Below are 21,828 nucleotides of genomic sequence, written 5' to 3'. Positions count from 1 at the left end.
GGGCCACGCGAACTGGGATGTCAGCTGGTCCCCTGGAAGTCTTTGGCCGTGTTGCGTAACCTTGAGTGCGAGCACCACGCCGGCTCCACGCTGACTTGGAAGAAGTTGCCGCGTTGAGTTTTTCCAGTAAAGCTTGCACCGCGTTGCTGTCGACATCGGGGTCTTGTATTTCGCCTTGCGCCTGGACTCTTCCTCGCCAATGGCCACCGCGAGTACCGCGAGGGCGCATCGCGCCCGTCGTTTCCTTTCCAGCGCAAGGCCTGCTCGCTGCGGATTCTGTCAAACGGTAGATGAGGTTCTTAACAAACGCTTTGCTCACGGTCTTTTCTTTCTTGGAGAAAGCAGCGGCCGAAGTGACCTTTGTCGAAGAATGCCCAGGAGAAGGAACTGGACTGCGTGTGCGGACAGCTGGCATGGCCGCTTCGTCTGTTGTCAAAACACCCGCCGAACCAGCGTCGGAAGCGTTCTTCGTCTTTGCGAGCTGTACGCTTCGATGACTGGGAACAGGTGACTGCCCACTCGAGGCCTCAAAATGAGTAGACGCCGCGACCGATGGGCTGGCTTGTGGTGCCGCCGGAGGGACTACCCTAGTGGGATTAGGATTAGCCGTTGCAGCAAGTGAGGTGCGTAGCCGTTCTTCCAGCGCCTCGCCGCTGGAAGGAGACGCGCGTTCCTGGTGCTGCTCCGCGACATTCACATGTTGATTCAGGCTGCCAACGGAGCATCTCTGAGAAAATCCGCTTCCTGAGCCGACGGCAGGGACTTCAGCCTTCGGACGTCCTGCGTCCCCGCTTTCCCGCAGTGTGACGTAGCTTCGCGGTTGCCGTCCTGGCCGCTTCTCCCTATCAGCTGGCAAGGCGGAGGCCTGTAGATCGGGCGGGGGCTGTTCTTGGGACGCTGGCTCGAGCGGTATTTGGGAGCCGTCGGTCGCCGTCTCCAAGTCCGCGGTGTGCGAAGCTGCTGCGCTCTGCTGTGTCCCTAGCGGATCAGTGGTGGCTGAATGGGACACGCCGCCACCAATGCGCCGAGATCCACGTAACCGTACCCTTCTTCCGCGATGAAACATGGCTTCTGCCGGTTACGACGATTGCGCGTGCCGTCGACCGTTCGATTGGCTTCTTCTTCGTCGTCTTGAAGCGTTCTTCTTCTTCACCCATTTGGTGGAACGCAGTCAACTGAAAGAAATTTTGAAAAAATCTTAGACACCGTCTGGATAAAAAATGGCTGGAGTTCGATATCATTTTTTGCTAGCGCTTAGTGAACACACGAGACAAAGAACACAAATAGGACAGACGCTAGTCCCGTGTAGTTCAACGTGGCTTGAACGTACAGTCGGGGCAAGAGTCTCTGGACTACGTGTTCCTGAAACGAAGTCTTTAGGTCTGCTATTAGCCAGTGGCTGGAGACCACACTTGTGGAGATAAAAGACAAAATTTTGTCTTTTCATCTCCACATGTATAGTGTACTAGAATTCTAGTACACTATAGACCTCCTTCACCCCGCGACGTCACGGAGATGCGGTGGCGCTGATGTCAGTAGCGACTTTCGCGTGGTAGGCAAAACAGGTTCCGCCTGGCCGTGCCTACCGCAGCTGCTGCAGCTACCGGCGGCTGCATATCGTGGCTGCGCACTGCAGAAGCAGCATGTACTGACCAGCTGCGTCGCTGTTGGATCCGCGTAGTATCATAAAATGAAAAATTAGATTAGCTTTAATAGGTTTCTCGGAAATAAATGCCGCATTAGGAAATGAGCCGCGGTACTAAAATCGCGAAGTCTGGGTGTAGACCGGCGCTGCCAGTCAACGTACTTCATAGCACGGAAATTGCCGCGCTCATTCACCTGAAAAACCGCATGGTACGCTTAAAATTGCGCAAGGAAAAGAAAAAGCATGTATGTAGCTGCGAACGTATTTATCACCCTGAGCTGGTGTGCACGTGCGCCGGCAGGGTCACTCTCCACATCGAGAAGTGCGTTATTTTGTTGATAGCACAGCATGTTTTAACGTGCGCAGAAGTTATGCGAACGTGTAATGACGCATTTTAGGGCATTTAGTATATATACTTCAAAATGTTTCTTAACATGAACGACATAATTATTTGAGTGTAGTAGAAAAGTCTGGTAAGTTGTGACAATCTTGCGCGGTCGCGTTGGCATGCTTCGAACAGCGTACTTTCATTGCATCATGCATGTGTCATAAGCTTCTTCATGAAATAGTACATGATCGCGAAGCCTGTTTGGAAAGAAGCAACCGCAGGCGGGCTACCAACAGAGGCACGTAGCGAGATTGACAGGGGATGAGGCAATGAAAAGTGTTTTCTTTATTGATGCTTGAGATATGTAACCAAATTTGGTGCAAATATGAAATTGCTCTGCTAATTTCAGCGATGCGTTTAATTTTCAGCTATACCTGGTAAAGTTCTTGGATAATTATAATTAACACCCTCATCAAGTCACCACGGGTCTTGAATAATTAAGTAGAAAATGCGGAAATTTTTTATGCCAGCACGTTGCCAACGCCCTATTCTCTATGATGGCGGTATTACTTCTTTTTTTTAGATTCGCAGTACCTTTCTTATCAAAAATAACTAGCATACTACTGCTCCTGTAGCAAAAAAAAAAGTCGAGAGATTTATTGCACTCCTCAATGTCTCTGGAATCGTTCGCGACAAATAGAATCATTCTATTTCCATTCCTTACAAATTTACGAAGGGGTGAGTGATGCCAATCAGAAAATGTGGTAGATCAGAAAACAAACCTTTAAGTTTTGTTCCCTCGTTTATGGCCTCTTCGCTTTCGCTTTGGTCAAAGAAATGCTGCACTGAAATCAACGAAACCTCTGATCCCTGTTCTTCGTAGTGATGCCATTGTGGTGCCCCGTCGTCGGAAACCCACAGGATTCGCGACGTGCCAGGACCATCAGAAACGCCATTACCTCACAATTTTTGACGACCACAGATCTAAAAACCGTAATTTTATGAATTTGTACTGAATATTTTGCTAGAATTTTTAGTAACCAAACAGAAGACCCAGGGCTGGAAGAAATATAATTTCAGGAATCCAAACTTTTCACCAAATCGACCAGTTTAAGAAGGGGAGAAGTCAGCCTGGTGGTGCCTGATCTGACGGCTAAAAAGAGCGGCTACGCGAGACAGATGAGATCGGGACACGATCGACGCTGTCCCCACTTTTCGCACTCTGCGACACGTGTGTCAACAGACGATGAGCGCACGTCGGCTCTGCCGAAAAAACGCCAGTGCTTCCCTCAGCACTGTCCCGAGGTAAAATCATTCTTGCTAGTTCAGTGTCAAAAACTTATCATTTTATTGAATGCCTGGGGTAGAAACCAACTGCAGCGCTTTCTAGCCGTAATACAATACACACCGTGTCGAAATACGCCGTACATGGCCAACGCGAGCCCGTGTACTTCGAGGAATACTAAGTTGAAAGCATCAACCATTGTTATGATTCTCAGAAACTCAAAACGCGCATACAAGCCTTGAAAACCGGCGCTGCACCACCTCAACTCGACGCTACTCCCTGGCCTCTTGCCTACCGCGAGCCCGTTCGCGACTGCAGCGCCACCTCGCTTGTTTGCAAACATGGAGAAGGTCTATATCCACAAGTGTGGTTTCTAGCCGCCGGCTATTGACAGAGCTATCGGCTTCGTTTCGGGTGCACGTGGTCCAGAGACTTTTGTCCCCGATTGTACGTTATACGAGCGATAGCCGTGCTAAGCATGATCTCCACTGTCTCAAATCAAATGTCAAGGTCAGGTACCTAATGGCTATAGTCATATGATCAAGTGGCCATATTACCACAGCTTGAGCCATCACCTCGCAGTTAAGTTCGGTTTGACCTTGCCAGGCATTGAAGGTCATTGCCCCATGCACATCGAAATAGGAAGTTGCACCCAGAGTAGTAGAGCTTTCGCTATAAAAGAAAGCGGTATGTTGTTAGTGGCTATTTATTAAGAAAATTAAAAAAAATAAATACGAAAGGAACAGATGTTGCTAGCCGCGGCATCTGCAGGCTCGATTGGATTGGGTTAATCTGTTACAGCCGGCGTCGTCGCTTGTTGTTGTTGCGACTGAGAGAAGGAAGAAAAGGAAAGTGCACGGGCCTGCCAACTGGCTCAAGCCGAGCCACCACCGCTGCCACGTGCAGATAGAGGAGAGTTAAAAGATCAGAAGAGTGAAAGAAGAGACGCGCGTCGCAACAACCGGTTGGTTGGTTGCGACAGAGGAAAATGAAAAGGAAAATTGCATGGGCCTGCCAACTGGCTCAAGCCGAGCCACCACCGCTGCCACGTGCAGATAGAGAGAAAGTTGAAAGAGGACAGAGTAAAAGAGAGAGTAAAGACGGTGGTGGTGGTGGTGAAAACTTTTAATTTCTGAAATAGAGTTTGGGAGCCACAGAGTGGCCACGCTACATGGTCGGCGTCCCTAGTCCGGGACACCGCATGACAATGCCCCGTCTCTAGCCCGTTTCACCAGAGCCCTTTGGGACTCAAGCGAGGAGCAGTTGAGAAGGGCAGTCTCCCATGCCTCTCTGGAAGGGGTAGGGGAAGGGGGGAGGTGGGGATTTTGAGTACATGCCCACACCATGTGGAAGATATGTGGAGGAAGAAGTAAAGACGCGCGTCGCAACAACCGCGTCCGCCGGAACGGACGCTGGCTGACAAAACAGATACACGGCCGCAACCCGAAGGCTGCAAACCTCGCAACAACCGCGTTCGTGGCGGACGTGGTGGTTGCGACGCCAGCCTCTAAAATTTCGACGGAGGCGAAATTAGAGAGGCGAAAGATATCTCCTCAAGGCGCATATTTTCTTCAGTCACAATGGTTCCCTTCACTATATCTCTATTGTTCACAAGTATCTTTTGATATGCATGCAGTTTTTATTTAATGAAAGCTGAGTGCGAGAGATAAAGCTGGTTTGATCTTCAATCAATCGAGAGCTTTTTATTTTGCACAAGCAAAAAGGTGGCATGTACAGCTTGACGAGGCTCCAGCCACCTGTAAACCAGTCACATATACAACGCAGGCAGTTCATTGTGAACAGTTAAGCAGTCTGTAGGTGCAAAACCTCTTAAAAAGCATTGATATTAAAAATGCGAGTAAAGAAAATAGCCAAAGTGCACCAAGTTTGCAAAATCAATTCGACAAACTTCAGCAGTACAGTTCATAAGACCATTTCGAAAACACTTCTGTATAGCATTGCCAGGATGTCTATCTAGGCAGTTTAGTGTGTACGGTAGCATGTGTTTTAAGGCGAAAGAAAGCCTTTAATAGCTCATGCTCGCGGTGTCCGTCCGTGCACTGGAATCGTGCCAACTGTAGCCTCACCTCCGCGCAGCGGCGCAACCTCCTCCCCTCCTTAGCAGCCGGCGCGCCGGTGGGGGGGGGGGGGGGGGGGGGGGCAGCTGCGCATAGCAACCGTGACGTCACACAGTAGCGGTGCAACGAGCGCGCGCGCGTTGGCGGTGACAGGTACACCGCCGCTCTTTCGCCAGTCGCCTCGTTGCAGTCGAGTGAGTGAGACGCATCGCTCCGAAGCGGCCCAGTGATTCCGCGCCAAGCGGCTCGGGGGAGCGGCAGTGGGTTGACCACAAGGCTTTCGCCAAGCACACTTTAGAATTTCCAAAGTGTCTTCGGTAATTTTTTTATTCTTTGTTTTCCGTACATTGTACGGGAGAAAGGAAGCCATGGTGATTGGTGCCTGAACGGATATGTGTTCGTAGTTTTCACTACATTTGCTAAGTTTAGGAACGTGTCGGATTTTCCTTCTGCTGCAGTCTTCTACAAAAATTCAGGGGGCACTTTGACTGTCTAAAGTGGGTAGAGGCGGAAGCGTTTTCCGCACCACCTTCGCTGTTTCTGTGGCACTGGTGGCGTCACATATAATTGAGTACTAATTACTAAGTGATGAGAAATCACTAATCAATGGTTAATTACTGATTAATGCCTGAATACTAATTAACTGCTAATTTAATGACGCTTAAAGCTTCGCCTTTAGGAGTGGAACGCGACAGCGCGTTGTAGCGCTGCCAGGGAGTCCACGGAACGCCACCACCCGTTCGGCGCGATGCCTTGCCCTTTGAACGCAACGCTTTTTGAGGAAAGGAAATGCGCAGTAATTCTCTGTCATCTCGGTGGACACCTGAACCGCACCGTAGAGGAAGGGAGGAAGTGGGAGTGAAAGAAGATAGATAAAGAGGAGCCGTAATGAAGAAAATGAAAGTTGTATTTGAGGAAAGGAAATTACGCAGTAACTGTCTCGCAAAATTCAGGGGTGCACTTTTTTGACCTAAAGTGTGGTCACTGATGTGTGGTTAAGATGTTAAGCTTCGCCCCTAAGAGTGGAACGCGACAGCGTCTTGCAACGCTGCCAGGTAGTCCACAGAACGTCATCGCCCATTCGGTACTACGCCTCGCTCGTCGGTAAATTGGTTTTTGAGGAAAGGAAATGTATCTGTCTCTCATTTGTCGGTGGACACCTAAACCTCGCGGGAAGAGAATGGAGGAGGATGAGAGTAAGTGAAGACTAAAGTCCCTAGATCAGCTTTGCTTTTTTTAGAAAAGCTCATAAAGGGACTTTAGTGAAGACACCGTATTCACTAGACGCGCCTTTGTTGATTCCAAACCATCGAGCTGGCATGACGGAGTTGTTAGCATGCTCGTCTCGCACTCCGGAGACCGGGGTTCGATTCCCGAACTCGACCAATTTCTTAATCGGTTTTATTTATTTATATGGCCTGACTAGTAAAGCTAATTAGGCTAATTGGGTAATTAAGCAATTAACTAAGCTCAGTCCCACTTACTTGGAGCATCACTATAAGCATTTCAATTGGTTACTAGCAAAGTACAATTGGCCCCGTTTGAAATTCGCGCACTGTGACGTCACGACCGTTTCCACCAATTGAAAAGCGTGACATTTTCTGTCGACAACTGCTGCTTACAACGATGAGACAATAAAGGCTTCCGCCTTAAAAAGTTCTTAAAAACCTCAGTTCAATGCCAGAATACTCTCCTGCGAAAGGAGGAGGCATTTGAGCAACTTTCGTCCTCGAGTCGTACAGCAAAGTACAAAGTGAGGACATCTTAAAAAGCACTCAGAATGTCCTCTTCGGGATGAGTACGTCCTCAGGACGTTTGGTGTTGTCTGGGAAGCGTTTAACCAAGCGTAGCCAAGTGTAACGGAGCTTTCGCTCTATCTAGGTTTAGAAGAGTTAAAACCACTTCCAATTTTTTTACAGGGCACCGCAATCAACGCGGAGCTAACACTGTAAATTGTAAAATGGTTACTGACATCTTGTAGTGCCGAGTTGCGGTATTCGCCTCGTCAGGCTGCTGGTAGCAGTAGCTTTTTGCAGCTGTTCCATATCTGCGTACCTTTCTACAAAGAAATAATAAATTCTGATTTGATTTGATCGGCATCTTGCGCACGAAGTCCACTCATCTGTTGTGGGCACATTCTATATTCTGCCAAGGTCTTTGTTGTGCGCTCGCCAGCACTCTTCAACCATGGAGGGAGGAAAAAAAGTTTTTTTTCCTCCATGTTCCCAACCCGCTTTCCATACGTTAATATCACCGCTACTGCGCTTAACGTCACGTTCGGGTTTACGCGGCCGAATATTCTAAATTTCTTCACATTTTTATCTCTGTTTTGCACGAACACAAGTGCTTTCAGAAAACGAAACAAGAGTCCGCAGCTATTACCATCATCACGTCCTGCGCGGATCACCGACCGAAGTCGCTCGTAGACATGTTCGTAGACAACACAAGGACAATCTTTTGTACTGTAGTGTGCGTACCGCACGCTTTGTGTTGACCGTGAAAGAAGTTCTTAGCTCGAAATTTCGGGTTTGGGCCTACTCCGAGACGCGTATTTGAGGCAGCTTGGTAATGAGCGAGGCATGAATGCAAGATCCGAAGTTTTTGAGTTGGTGAGTATAACTGGCTGCCCCCTTTCGCTTGCTGCGCGATCAGCTGTTCGCAGCAACCCGTTCTTTGTTTTCTAGCCCGCGCTGACAGATGCTCTGCTCGAATCTCCTCTCTTCCACCGAGCTCGGGAAAGTGGCTCCGCGGGAGCGATTGAGTCTGTGATCTTTAGCCAGTTTGGGATTTGGGTACCTTGTCATCAGGGACGAGCAGGTCAATCGGTGTGTAGGTCAGTCAAGTTCCAATTGCGTGGAGCGATCGGAGCCAGCTTAAATCGTTAACTGCGTATGTCACAGTGTCCAACACCTGGTAGATGGGAACACCGCGCATTCCTAGCGCTCTTTCATTAGTTGCGTAGGGGCTGTGAGCGGGAAAGCTGGAACAAGTATTGAGAGGAGCTTCGTCACTGGGCGCAGTACAGGCGTCTACTGTTACCGATCGGGTTCGATCCCGGCCACGGCGGTCGAATTTCGATGGAGGCGAAATTCTAGAGGCCCGTGTACTGTGCGATGTCAGTGCACGTTAAAGAATCCCATGTGGTTGAAATTTCGGGGGTCCTTCACAACGGCGTCCCTCGTAGCCTGAGTCGCTTTGGGACGTTAAGCACCCATAAACCCATTTAAAATCGACAGCATGTCGTGAATGGTGCTCATTTGTAGAGATTTCTCAATTGACAGAGAAGAAAAGGCAAAAACGATGCGTCACGCGCGCTTAATAGTAAACTGTAAAAACCACAGTTTTCAGGTTAACAATTAACGATTTGCGTGTCCGAAGACGTGCGTATTGTGCAAGAAAAGGAAGGGCGGTGTGGACCTAAACGGATTATCATTGTGACTGAATGATAAGGGCACATGCATCTGTATCAGTGTGGACATAGCCGTGATATGGGAGATATGAGGAAGCTCCGAAGGCCGCTCAAATAATGGCGAGCTCTAACGAATAGGCGTCCGTTCAATCCGTAAGAGTTCGCATTTGAACATATCTAGAACATCACACAGTCGGATTTCTTATAGTTGCCCGTCTGCTCAAGTGGAGCTTCACTTGAACTTTTAGTTACTTAAAAAGTGCCTGAGCTTGAATGAGATGCAGTTGAAAGAGTAAATAAAAAAAAAAAGAAAAGAAAAAGATTGCGTGGTTAGCAGCCAGTAACTGCACCCAGGTGCCAGCTTATGCAATGCTCTGTGCTTCTGCAATACACCCTTGCTTTCACGAGAGTGAGACATATAGAGGAGCTAGACATTGCGTTTCCAGCTTGTTGTAGTAGTGCATGATATAGATTCATTGTGTTGCTTAGCTTTAATACGCAGTTTTCAGCGTAAAAATAGTTGTCCTCGCCGAGGCGTGAGCCATGCCAACGATCCGAAATGTTGGGAGGATTGTGCAAATCGGGAAAAAATAAAGTTGCCTTCCATAACCGGCTCTCACGGGTCGAACAGTGCTAACTATAGAAAAAAAAAAATTAAAAGATCCCTGGCTGAAACTCATTGTAAATCTTTAAATGTGATTTCTGTGGACCCAATGCACTGCAAGAAACAGGCAGTTCTTTGAAATTCCGATGCTCACTACTGGCGACTTCTGAACATCCCGTTGGCCCATCCCGTTGACCCATCCCGTTGACCCATCCCGTTGACCCATCCCGTTGACCCGTCCCGTTGATTCATCCCGTTGATCAGACTAGGGAGCAGTATGATGCAAAATGGCGGGGTGGTGGGGTCTTTGTGCAGTGCCTGGAAGGGCGCCAGGTCCAGGAGGCCGTTTCGGGCATCTTCCACACGCTGCTCTTCCATCGCACACTGGGCAAGGTAAGCTGACCTGTGCGTGCTTGCACAGAGACACTATGACTGTGTTGGGAGAGCTACAGTGCATTTTGGGGTGCAGCGCACAAATGAATAATTACTCCTTTGTTTCAAGTTTACTTCAGCTTGAGGGATTCCCTTAAAGGTGCAGTGAAGAGGAATCTGAACTCGTCTTTTTGCCGCGGGAGCTCGATCTACACGTTCCCAGCATTCTTAGAAACATCGATTTATTGCCCTGTGTGGCCGATTTCCCTAATTAAACCGAATTAACGTCCGACTCCCGCCTTTTTTTTTTTTTTTAATTCTCCCTCGTACAGTGGGCGGAGTCGACCAACGCGTGAAGTGCCTTGCAGCCAGTCCCGCGGCGGCTTGCCGCTCTGCCATCGGTGGAGTAATACGTAGTAATCCGTAGAAGCTAATAGTCCGCGCGCATTTTTATTTCTGCGGGCTCATTTTTCGGCTATATTATCTGCGAATGAAACTATTTATTGACGGAAACCTAAAAAACAAAATAAATCGAAAGCAAAGCCTTCACGGAGCTGGCTGAAAGGCACTCCACGCGTTGGTCGACTCCGCCCACCGTACGGGGGGAATGCAAAAAATAAAGGCAGGAGCCGAACATTAATTCGATTTAATTAGGGAAATCGGCCACACAGGGCAATAAGTTGAAGTTTCTAAGAATTCTCGGAACGTGTAGATCGAGTTCCCGCGGCAAAAAGACGAGTTCAGATTCCTCTTCAGTGCACCTTTAGATGCATTGGACTAACAGCATTCCCACTTCAAGTCAGCTGCCGCGGTGGCTCAGTGGTTATGGTGCTCAGCAGCTGACCGAAAAGGCGCGGCTTCGATCTCGGCTGCGGCAGTCGAATTTCGATGGAGATGAAATTCTAGAGGCCCGTGTACTGTGCGATGTCAGTGCACGTTAAAGAACCCCAGGTGGTCGAAATTTCCAGAGCCCTTCACTACGGCATCTCTCATGGCCTGAGTTGCTTTGGGATGTTAAACCCCTTAAACCATAAACCAACTTAAAGTCGGTGATCTATTCTGCATCGCCCTGCCATCTGTTGACCGGCTTGGTTAGCTTAATTGGTAAAGCAACTGCCCTAAGGAGGCAGTGGTCCCTGGTTTCACCCCTGAACCAGAAGGAATTTTTTCTTAAACTACATGGTTTCTGAGAGGGCTGTGCAGTTTTCTGTGTAGCCGTACAGCTACACATGGGTGGATGCTATTGCATAATTACTTCCGTATATGAAATCTAGTCTACCATGGGGGATTCTCCTAAACATTTTGGACTTGCACTAACCAACGGAGTGGAATGGAGGAAAGTCATGTGGCAGTCATGCAAAATTTTCAAGGTGCAGTTTGGGACGTCACTATCTTGTGGTGGAAAGTAATAGTGTACAAGAACAATGCTTGGTGAGAAGTAATTGCTCTACATTTAATCGGACACAACCTGGCCTTGGTTGCTGCAGCCAGGTAGGAAAACGGTTCTCTAACACTTTATTTTGGCATATTTACTATCAACATCGGGGGAACTAAAGTCTTAGTGGGAACATGGAGCGCTTCTGGACCAACATTTTTCTGCTCTTTTCAGAGCAAAGCTCTTCAGATGGCAGATTATGAATATGGGTCATGTGTATTAGATGGAGATTGAGAGTGGCTGTTGTTGAGATGCCAGTAGGACAGGTTTATTCCAGCCATGCAAATACCAGCACGAGACACGTGCCAGCGGCAGCGAGCTTCGCGCGAGCGCAAAGCAGCGCAGCCAAGCTAATCGGCCTAGTCACTGCATGTGGCCGTCTCTTAGAAGTTCTGCAAAGCTCTACAGGAGGCCATGTGTGTTCAAGAGGAAGAATAAAAATCACCACTCATTATGTCTGCCTTTAGTCTCCTGTCTATGTCACCAGTCCTGTATGCTTCTTGTCAAGCTTTTACCTTGCTGTTCTGCATTTCATGTGCAGTTTGAACATTACTGTACTCACTGCCATCTATGAGGGAATATGGCAAGCAGGACTGAAGAAGTCAATATGTGGTTAAAACCACCATGTTTGGCTCTCTCGGGATGGCGGGAAGTGCACTTAGCCCTAGTTGAGAGTTTTCACTCATTTGTGAGACTGCCTGTGGCAACGTGTCTCATACTTGGCCTCACCTTCTCCTCTGCAGTTCCACTACAAGGAGGAAGGCAGCTACTCGGTGGGCACTGTTGGCTTCGAAGATATCACCTGCGACTTTGTCGACTTCACATATGTGAGTGCGACTTTTAGACAGCACTACTATTAGACAGGGACTCCTGTAGTAGTACTTGGTGTGAAGCTACGAAAAAGAAAGCTACGGAGACTACTGTGCTTGCGACAGAGAAGCGCCGATCATGCTGGAGCACAGCGCTTGTCGCAGTCATAGAATTCCTGTCGTAGCGGTTCGTATTGTATCGACATGAAACTTTCGCACAGTTCGTCCAGTTTGGATGTAATGCAGAACTAGCTAATAGTCAGCGTGGTGAGTTCATTATGCGAGGGACAACCACCTCAATAGCTTGGTTTTGTGCAATTCACAAATACACGCACCTCAATGGGCATGACGTTGGGGAATTTAGGAACTTCGTAGTATCGAGGAATTAGCTACATGGAGGTTCGTTGCATCCAGGTTTAACTATACATAGATAACAATGCTGGGATGTGTTGAAATGCAGGCCTGTGCACTAAGTAACACGTGGAAGACCAAAATTAATCTTAGATTGCAGAGTGGCCTACTGCCAGCCTTGCACTGGCCATTGCATGAGAGCTTGTACTCTGCTTGGGCTTCTTTTTACGAATGAGGTGAGATATGTAGATTTCACTAGCACTGCCCAGCTACCTTTATGTCTAGCTTTAGCATTCTGGGTGGCTAAGGTTTTGTTCTCTTAAAATGGGGCCATGGTACCTAGTGTCTTGTGTCCATTTCAAATCTGAGGTGGATGTTTGTGCAGTTCAAGTACAAGCTGTCAGATACTTCTCATCCTGCATCTCCTGTACTGTGTCGTAAACTGTGGCTTACCGTATGCAGGTGCGGTGCGCCTCGGACGAGCTGAACGAAACGCTCACTCGTGAGATTGTCGCCTTCAGCGAGCGCCTGCGAAGCCATGATGGACCACGCAGTGGAAATGTGAGTTGGCATGTCTCCTTGCCTGCCTTGACATTGAATCCACAGCCTTTAGGTTTCGTGTTTTCTTCTTAACCGAGCAACCAGCCTTGACCGCGCAACAGTAGTACGCACTAGCTTTTGCATTCTACTTGGTCTGCCTGACAATGGTGCAAATCATAATTTGAAGCCAGTAGCTTTCTAAGGCTACATAACCATGCTAGCCTGCAAGCACATTCACATAACAGTAGGTAATACAACTAGTGCAAGCACATGTAGTTGAAGATGAAGTATGTATGTGCCAAGAATGCCTTGGAGAGTAATGCTGTATTGCTCTTGTTTGCTATTGATTTGGATCAAATAACCGTAGGTGGCCGAAATTTATTAAATCTCCATCTACTAGAGCTTACCACATAACCGACAGGTGCTCTGACTTATGAAAAAATCCGGGGGCACTTTGGCCCTCTAAAGTGCTGCAAGGCGAAAGCCTTTCCTGGCGTGCTGTACTAGTGCTTTATTTGACTACACACTTTGACTACACATTACAACAACACACTTTGACTGCCGACTTTGACTGCTTCTTTAGCACGACTGTCTCTCTCTCTGCTTCGATGAGTTCGGTTGTATCCATGGCACTGTTCGCAGTAATGAGGCATGCAGTGTGGTCACCCACGGACGCCTTACGCCCCTTGTCGGAGCGGACGACAACTATTTTATTAGTTGCCGTGTGCTCCAAAAGGGGGCGTCAGGCATCCGTGGGTGACCTCATTACTTCGAATCCGCGCGCTCTGACGTGATAACCATTTAGACCAACCGAAAAGCGTGGCACCTCTGCTGACAACCTTCTGTCGACAACGATGTGGCATTAAAGGCTTTCACCTTAAAAACTTATTCCCTATTACTGTTTGGTTTCGGTAAAGCCAAGGCTCAGAGCAATATAAAATAGCTTGTGGTCAAGCTCTCACTCATCGCATTTTGAAGTGGGTGCCCAGTCAGCTTCATTCACCACTCACAGGGTGGAACGAACAGATTGGGTTTCACAAAACTTGTTGGGCTAGCTGGTGCCATTTGCTGAGCTTGGCATGAAGTGAGGTACATTACATGAGCATCTTGCCATGTGCTCACATTCCATCCTCTGTTTTGCTGTCAGGGTCACCTTGTAAAGGGCACAGGTTAGACAACTGGCTTCTCAAGTTGGGGGTCGCCACAGTGACTCAGTGGTTATGGCGCTCGGCTGCTGACCTGAAAGATGCGGGTTCGGTGCCGGCCGTGGCGGTCGAATTTCGATGGTGGCGAAATTCTAGAGGCCCGTGTACTGTGCGATGTCAGTGCACGTTAAAAAACCCCAGGTGGTCGGAATTTCCGGAGCCCTCCACTGCGGCGTCCCTCATAGCCTGAGTTGCTTCGGGACGTTAAACCTACATAAACCATAAACCATTCTCAAGTTGGAAGTCGTTTTTTCATTGTTAATCATACTTCTGGAAGTTTTTTGCTCTGAAGAGTAACTACAATTTTTACATAAATAAAATGTATACCACATTCCCTATTTCCATCTAGCTCACAACATGCTCATCATCGCTTGTTGAAGTCAAATTTCGTAAATGCTCAGGTGCTTTAATCAGTGGAGTAGGTCTTGAAGGCGGGCATTTCATATTGAGTGAATGCAGGCATGTTTGGCGTCTTTACACCTGTTTTGCTTCGGGACGTTAAATGTCACATGTTATTTCATGCTGTATCAAGCGAACGTGATGGCAGCATTTCTCGGCAAACTCTTGGAGGCTTCCACTTCAAGCATGCTCATTCGTGCCTTCCTTTTTCCCCACGCTGGGTTCAGATCGGGCTGGAGTTCTACCAGAAGAGGCGCGGCCGCTGGCTGCTCCTAGAGAACATCCCCTGGGAGGTGTGGAACATCCGCATCAACATCCTCACCCTGCCCAACGAGCAAGGTAAGCAGTGTGTCCATTTCGCCCACACCTGCACTGGGTGGTTGCAGGCATTACCTAGGCAATGTTGTTTTATGTAGTAACCGAAAATTTCCTTAATTAAACCCGACCACCGTAGGAGTTATGGTGCTCGGTTACTGGCTCGAAAGATGTAAGTTCAATCCCAGCCACGGCGGTCGCATTTTGACAGACAATATGCCAGAGGCCCATGTACCATGTGGTATTGGCACACGTTAAAGAACCTCAGGTAGTCGAATTATCTGGAGCCCTGCACTACAGCGTCCCTCATAGCCCGAGTCACTTTAGGATGTCAAGCCCCATAAACCAACCAAAGCAAGCTTGATTGGACCCAAAATTCTCTATTTCTGGCCCTTTTTCCCTGCAGCAGTTTCTAAAGTTTTTAAAGGCCAGCCGTTTGGAAAAAAACAAGAACATTTCGGTTCGTAACAATTCCTGAAAACCCACCGAAATTCCCTTTTTGCCAGATTTTGCTCCTAAAATTCTCCCAAAAAAGGGAGAATTCCTTGAATGGAACGACACTGTCCATGGGGGTGGCTGAGACATCCCTGGGGGCAGTGTTTTTAAGCATGAAATGCTTTTACTTCCCTTTCTCTGCAAACTGTTGGAGAGAGACCTTGATGCCAAAGCAGGAGAACATGAGCCAAACCTAAAGCGCTCTTCTGTGCAACTTTGGGCCTGCCCTGGGTAGTCTGTATGCTGCTACTTTGTCATAAGATTTTGCTATGATGTGGAATAACTGCAGGGCAGATGAGTAGACCCTTAAAGGTGCACTGAAGGGGAATCTGAACTCGTCTTTTTGCCGCGGGAACTCGATCTACACGTTCCGAGCATTCTTAGAAACTGCGACTTATTGCCCTGTGTGGCCGATTTCCCTAATTAAATTGGATTAACGTCCGCCTCCCACCTTTATTTTTTAAATTCTCCCCGTACGGTGGGCGGAGTCGACCAACGCGTGGAGTGCCTTTCACCCAGTCCCGTGGCGGCTTGCCGCTCTGCCATCAGCAGAGTAATACGTAGTAGTCCGTAGTAGCAAATAGGCCGCACGTATTTTTATTTCTGCGGGCTTATTTTGCGGCTATATTATCTGCGAATGAAACTATTTATTCACGGAAACCTAAAAAAACAAAATAAAGCAAAAGCAAAGCCTCCACAGAGCTGGCTGAAAGCCACTCCACGCATTGGTCAACTCCGCCCACCGTACGGGGAGAATTTAAAAAATAAAGGCGGGAGCCGGACGTTAATCCGATTTAATTAGGGAAATCGGCCACACAGGACAATAAATCGAAGTTTCTTAGAATTCTCGGAACGTGTAGATCGAGTTCCCGCAGCAATAAGACGAATTCAGATACCTCTTCAGTGCACCTTTAATGATGGGCTCATGAAAATTTAGTGAATAAGGTAGGCAAGGACAGTCTGATTATTTCATTGCAATACATGTGGATGCGTTTCAGTGGGCAGTTAGGTAACCAGTGTGCTCCTGTGTGGAGCTCCTCTCAGAGTGGGGGGGATATTTTACCGTATGTTTCTCTTTTAGGGCTAACAGCCAGTCCTACTGATTTTAGAGAACAGACACAATCTGGTATTGAGGAAACATGCTGCACTTGACCCTGGTCTGTGTGGAGAGCTTTGCAATGCTCAGTGTCACACCGCTCATAGCTGCGGATGTAGATAGACTCAGTGGAGCTCGCCCTGTTCAGCACCTAAAAAGCATACACATAAATCAACCACAGCTTTTGTGTTGACTCGACAAAGAATGCGCAGAGCTGTGTGGTCGCCACGCTTGAAACTAGAGTAGTTCATGATGCGAAATTACCTTTCAAGGCTTCGAAAAAGCTTGGTTTGGTTTATAGGGGTTTAATGTCCCAAAGTGACTGAGGCTATGAGGGACGCCGTAGTGAAGGGCTCCGAAAATTTCGACCACCTGGGGTTTGGCGTTCCTTAATGTGCACTGACATTGCAGAGTACACGGACCTGTAGAATTTCGCCTCCATCGAAATGACCGCCTAGGCCGGGATTGAACCCGCGCCTTTTGGGCTTCGAAAAAGTGCTTCACCTTCCCGTCTATGAGCTTTGGTTCTTACTTCCTGGGTTTTCATAGAGCCTGTTAAAGTGTACACGCTTCTTCTGTCTCACAAGAGAGGCTTTCGCACCACTGTCACGGAGTGAGACCATTACTGGGGCATGGGGCAGGTGGAATTTCTATAAATGAACAGCAGAACAGCCCTCTCGGTGACGACTTGTGAAGTCAAAACATGGGAGTATAGAGGCTACCAATCAGACTTAAAAGGCAGCACAACTGGTGATGGGAAAGGAATTGATGGGTGTAAGATTAAGAGAAAAGAATAGAGCAGGCAAGGCAGCGAACACATGGTTCGCATGCGAGTTGTGGATATTCCTGCCGTAATCAGGACGAGCACGTTTACATGGGCTGATAACAAGTATGGAGGCTACAAATTGGACTTCAAAGACAGCACAACGGGTGATGAGAAAGAAATTGATGGGTGTAGCATTAAGAGATAAGAACAGAGCAGGCAAGGCAGGGAACACATGCTGCTTTGTTCTCATGCCATTTGTGGATATTCATGCTGCAATCTGGAAGCGCACGTTTACGCAGGCTGATAACAAGTGGTCTGTTTAGATGGCAGATAGTAATGTGGTGCGATGAGCGCAGGAAATATACAGTCAAGCCCACTTATAACAATATTCAAGTGCCATGGAAATACCATTGTTATAACCAATAATTGTTATAATAGGGTTGTGCAGAAAAAAAAAATAAAAGATGACAAACTTCAGAGCATTTATTGACAGTAAATACCCGGAGGGGTTTGATTGTTCTAATGCCTGTAAAAGCTCGTTAATTCGAACTTCAGGAAACCGGAACAATGTTCACTGATGACCAAAGCACCGCCATCACTGTGCCACCGGGAGCTTCGCACACCTCCACGTCACAGGAATCAAGCCGGCTTTCCGGAAGTGATTCTTGTGGAAAATTCAAGAAGCATGCAGAACCAAGGGTGCAGTGACAGCTGACAAGAGAAGAAAACCTCGCTGGCTGCATGCACGCGCACTGCACCAACTGATTGGGGGTACGCATGGCGTGCGTAGCCAACGCAGCAATGCAGCAGCTCTCCTGACACGATAATGCCTGCCTCTTGCTTTTGTGGCGTTGCTGCGCCAGCTTAGTCCATTGGTCGGCCCCACACGTGCGCGCTTTTGTGTTGTAAGCATGGTTTTGCTGGTGTGGTTGTAGCATTCCCTTCTTTTTTTTCTATAATGGTTGACACTCAATTACCAGATTTAATTGTTATAACCAATAATGTGCCTTGACAGCATTGCTATAAGCAGTTTATTTTACCATAGAACACATGGCAAAGCTGATGATGCTATGACTGACCATTGTTATATCCGATATATTGTTGTAACCAGTATTGTTATAAGTGGACTTGACTGTAGTGAGATTATGTGGTCTGTAGCTGGCTTTGGCAAACGACCATCCTTCAGACCCTGACCCGAGATTGCCAGTGTTTCGTGATGTGTCACGGTGGCGCTCGGTGTGGTGCTCGCAGAACGCCAGCGCCAGCGTGTTCGCCTGGGCGAGCAGCTGGCCGAGAAGGTGATAGCAGTGGCGGCCTCTCTGAACCGACAGCAGTACCTGCCCAAGGTGCCCAGCGAGCCCGACTTGGAACTCGTCTTCGACACCCACTACCCAGACATCCAGCCATACCACTTCAAGGCAAGCACCAAACACTCTTCCTTCCCACTGAATTTTTCTTTCTTTTTTTTTTACAGAATCCTTTATATGTTTCCTTGCCACTCTTTCTTATCTTTGCTTCATTCCCGATTTACTAACAAGACTTCACATGCTTGTGCTTACCTTCTCACTTCTGATGAGGTGAAAAAGAAATTATACGACTGTCATGTTCACCTTAAGGGGGGATGAGGATCTTGAAAACTTGTTTTTTATTTTTTGACATAACTTGTTGAAACTTAGCACGCAGGTGTATCATAGAATGCTGATCTCAAATATGCACTTAGATTTCAAATATCTCACCTGGAAGAAAATTTATTGCAAAATAACATTCAAATTAGGCAATTTCTTACGGGCCTTTATAGTAATTTATCAGCTAAAGAATGATTTTTTAAGAATAAGTAAACATTTGCAAAGGTCCACTGCACATCCTAAAGCTTTCTTTTTTCCTTTAAACATGATATATGAGCAATTAGGCGAAGTGTGGGCTAATTACTGCCACGTCATTTTTTCTTTCCAAATTTGTTGTTTATTTATGATCAACAAAATTAGTTTGTAGACATTCTGTTAGCTTTAGGATGTGCTTTGGGCCTTTGCAAATGTCTGCTTGTTCTTTAAAAATGTTTATTTAACTGATAAATTACTAAAAAGGCCCGTAAGAAATGACCTAATTAGGATATTTTATTTTGCCATATATTTCCTTCCAGCTGAGATATTTGAAATCTAAATGCATATTCGAAATCAGCATTCAATGATACACCCAGGTGCTAAGTTTCAGAAAGATATGTTAACAAATAAAAAAAAAGTTTTCAAGACCCTCATCCCCCCTTAAAGGGACATTGAGAACAGATTGAAGTTGACCTGTACGCTGAATCATCTGATTGCTGGATTCCAATGGCAGAGAAGTTGCTTTCACTGAAAGCAAAGTATTTGTTAGCTGGAAAAGACCAAAAGTGAAATAGAGGCATTGCCCAATTTTGCAAGCGAACTATGGTGCGTCGATACAGTTTTCAGGGTCTGGAACGGAGAGGCCAGGCTGCATCGGCATTTACTTCAATATGGTGATCACGAAGTCCTTTTTACATGTAGACTTCATGAATTTTCGAATGGCGGGAAAATTATAACATGTACTTTTCTTAACAATAAATTGTGTGTTTTGCTGCCGGACAAATACTATCAACACAAATATCAACGTTCCTAGAAAGAGCCAATCATTTTTACCCAAAACAAAAATTCGATGGAGTTGACTGTGAGATCCCTTTTAATTGAAGAAGTATTTTCACTGTGATGTGTGTCCTTACTCTGTCCTCGTTTTTTCGCACACTTTTAACTGAGTCTGCAATACATTTACTGCATGTGCCTGCGGTCTGTTACCAAAAGGCACGTTCGGTCACAGTATAATACCCGTCAAGAAGGCAATTTAAGCGCACTTACAGAGAGTGTCACTCGCTGTAAGTACACTTTGCCACATCTAAACGATGCAAGTGGAGTGGCACTCGCAGAAGAGTGCGTTCACAGATCACACTTTGAGGGCTGAGTGCGTACCCTCGACAGCAGCGACTTCAATGGCACAATATGTATAGTGCATCAAAAGTACTTACAACTTTATTTTACAGGCGAAGCAACAAAACAAGGAAACGTGGTCACATGCAACATCGCTGCCCGGCGCCATCTTGTTTGTTGCCGAAATTCTGGATAGTCTTGGCTGGTCTTGGCTTTTCTTCTATTTATATTTTTTTTCATTGTTAATAACTGTTTAACCTCGTTTTATTTGCTCTATCACATTAAGCAATCAATTATTATGAGTCCTTTTTCTTTTCCAGTGACCTCTTCAGAAATTCCGCTCATTTTCTGTCGCCATTTTTTTTACTACGAGTGCACTTTGCTTTCCCGTTTAGCACCGCGTAGCCCAAAGTGTCACTCGGGATGCTGAAGCGCACTCCCCGTAAGTGCACTTAACTTGTGCGCTTGACAGGGGTATTACTTACAAGACCTGAGCAGTACAAGCACGCACTGCCACAAAAACTGAGTGCCTACGTTGTGTACACGCAGGTGATCTCCCACACCTCGGGCCCCAGCAACAACCCGTCGTCGGTGGGCAGCACTATGCGGAAGCTGCTCAAGGATACACTGGCCTTCTAAGAGGGCCCCATCAGCTGCATTTTTAGTCCACGACCTCAGCGCATGTACATAGGCGGCACACTGCCTGTTTCTTTCTAAGCTCAAGCGGAATAAACTTTTTCGTACACAGCTCCCTCTATGCCTGCCTCTGTGAAAAAAGCTTGTGGGGCTACTGCTTCCTCTTTTTTTCCTTTCGGTATATTTCTACAGAGAAAGTGGAGCAGGAGCTAAAGGTCAAGGCCTGACAGAAGCACCTCCTGCCTCAGGTAGCAAATCTGGCATAGAGTGCACGATCAGTGTACAGTCAGGGACAAAAGTCTCCGGACCACATGTTCCTCTAACGAAGCCGATAGCTCTGCTTTCAGTCGGCGGCTGGAGACCACACTTGTGGAGGTAAAAGTTAAATTTTTGTTCTTTCATCTCCACAAGTGCGGTCTCCAGCCGCTGTCTGATAGTAGAGCTATAAGCTTCGTTTGAGGAACATGTGGTCCGGAGACTTTTGTCCCCGACTGTACATGACATAAGTAATGGAGTGTTCAGCACAAATGTTCTGGGGTCTTATGGCACAAGTCTGTATGTAACAGCAATGCTAAACTGTTTTTCAGTAAACTTGCACATAACAGAATGTACATGTACATAAATATGAAAATATAACTGATCCACGTACATTAATTTGGGGGTGCTCAAATGTGTTAAACCCGCTTAATCACAGCTGACACAGTTCAGGCTGGCAGCCCCACTCCGTGATCGCGAGCGCACACCGACCACAGCGGGCCTTGCTCTGAGGAAACAAAGTAGCAACACGGGCTGAAACAGAAAGACTTATTGCTGCTACAACAGTAACGCCAGCTAGAAACAAAATACACTAGGGTATCGAGGTCGGCCCCCGTTTCTCCACTGCCGTGACGTCATCGTGTCACGTGGTGTGGCATCATCGTGTCACGTGATTTGGAGGCGCACAACCACAGCGACGGCGCGAGGTGGGCCCCCGTTTCTCCACTGTCGTGACGTCATCGTGTCACGTGATTTGGAGGCGCACAACCACAGCGACGGCGCGAGGTGGGCCCCCGTTTCTCTACTGTCGTGACGTCATCGTGTCACGTGGTGTGACGTCATGTATCACGTGATTTGGAGGCGCATAA

General features: G+C 47.3%; 1 protein-coding gene across 1 annotated transcript; it reads left to right on the top strand.

Annotated features, from left to right (window-relative positions):
- The first annotated feature begins 7,780 nt into the window (after window positions 1-7,780).
- Atg101 (autophagy-related protein 101) lies at window positions 7,781-20,825 on the top strand. The gene is made up of 7 exons (XM_089562306.1): window positions 7,781-7,945; window positions 9,665-9,742; window positions 11,900-11,983; window positions 12,779-12,877; window positions 14,688-14,799; window positions 18,384-18,550; window positions 20,618-20,825. Exons 1-7 carry the CDS (start codon window positions 7,916-7,918, stop codon window positions 20,705-20,707), a joined length of 660 nt encoding a protein of 219 aa, XP_089418432.1. The 5' UTR covers window positions 7,781-7,915; the 3' UTR covers window positions 20,708-20,825.
- The last annotated feature ends 1,003 nt before the right edge of the window (window positions 20,826-21,828 follow it).

Source organism: Amblyomma mixtum, chromosome 1 (assembly GCF_055824585.1).
Source record: "Amblyomma mixtum isolate Tamu chromosome 1, ASM5582458v1, whole genome shotgun sequence".
NCBI classification, from domain to species: domain Eukaryota; kingdom Metazoa; phylum Arthropoda; class Arachnida; order Ixodida; family Ixodidae; genus Amblyomma; species Amblyomma mixtum.
This window is presented reverse-complemented; position numbering and strand designations above follow the sequence as displayed.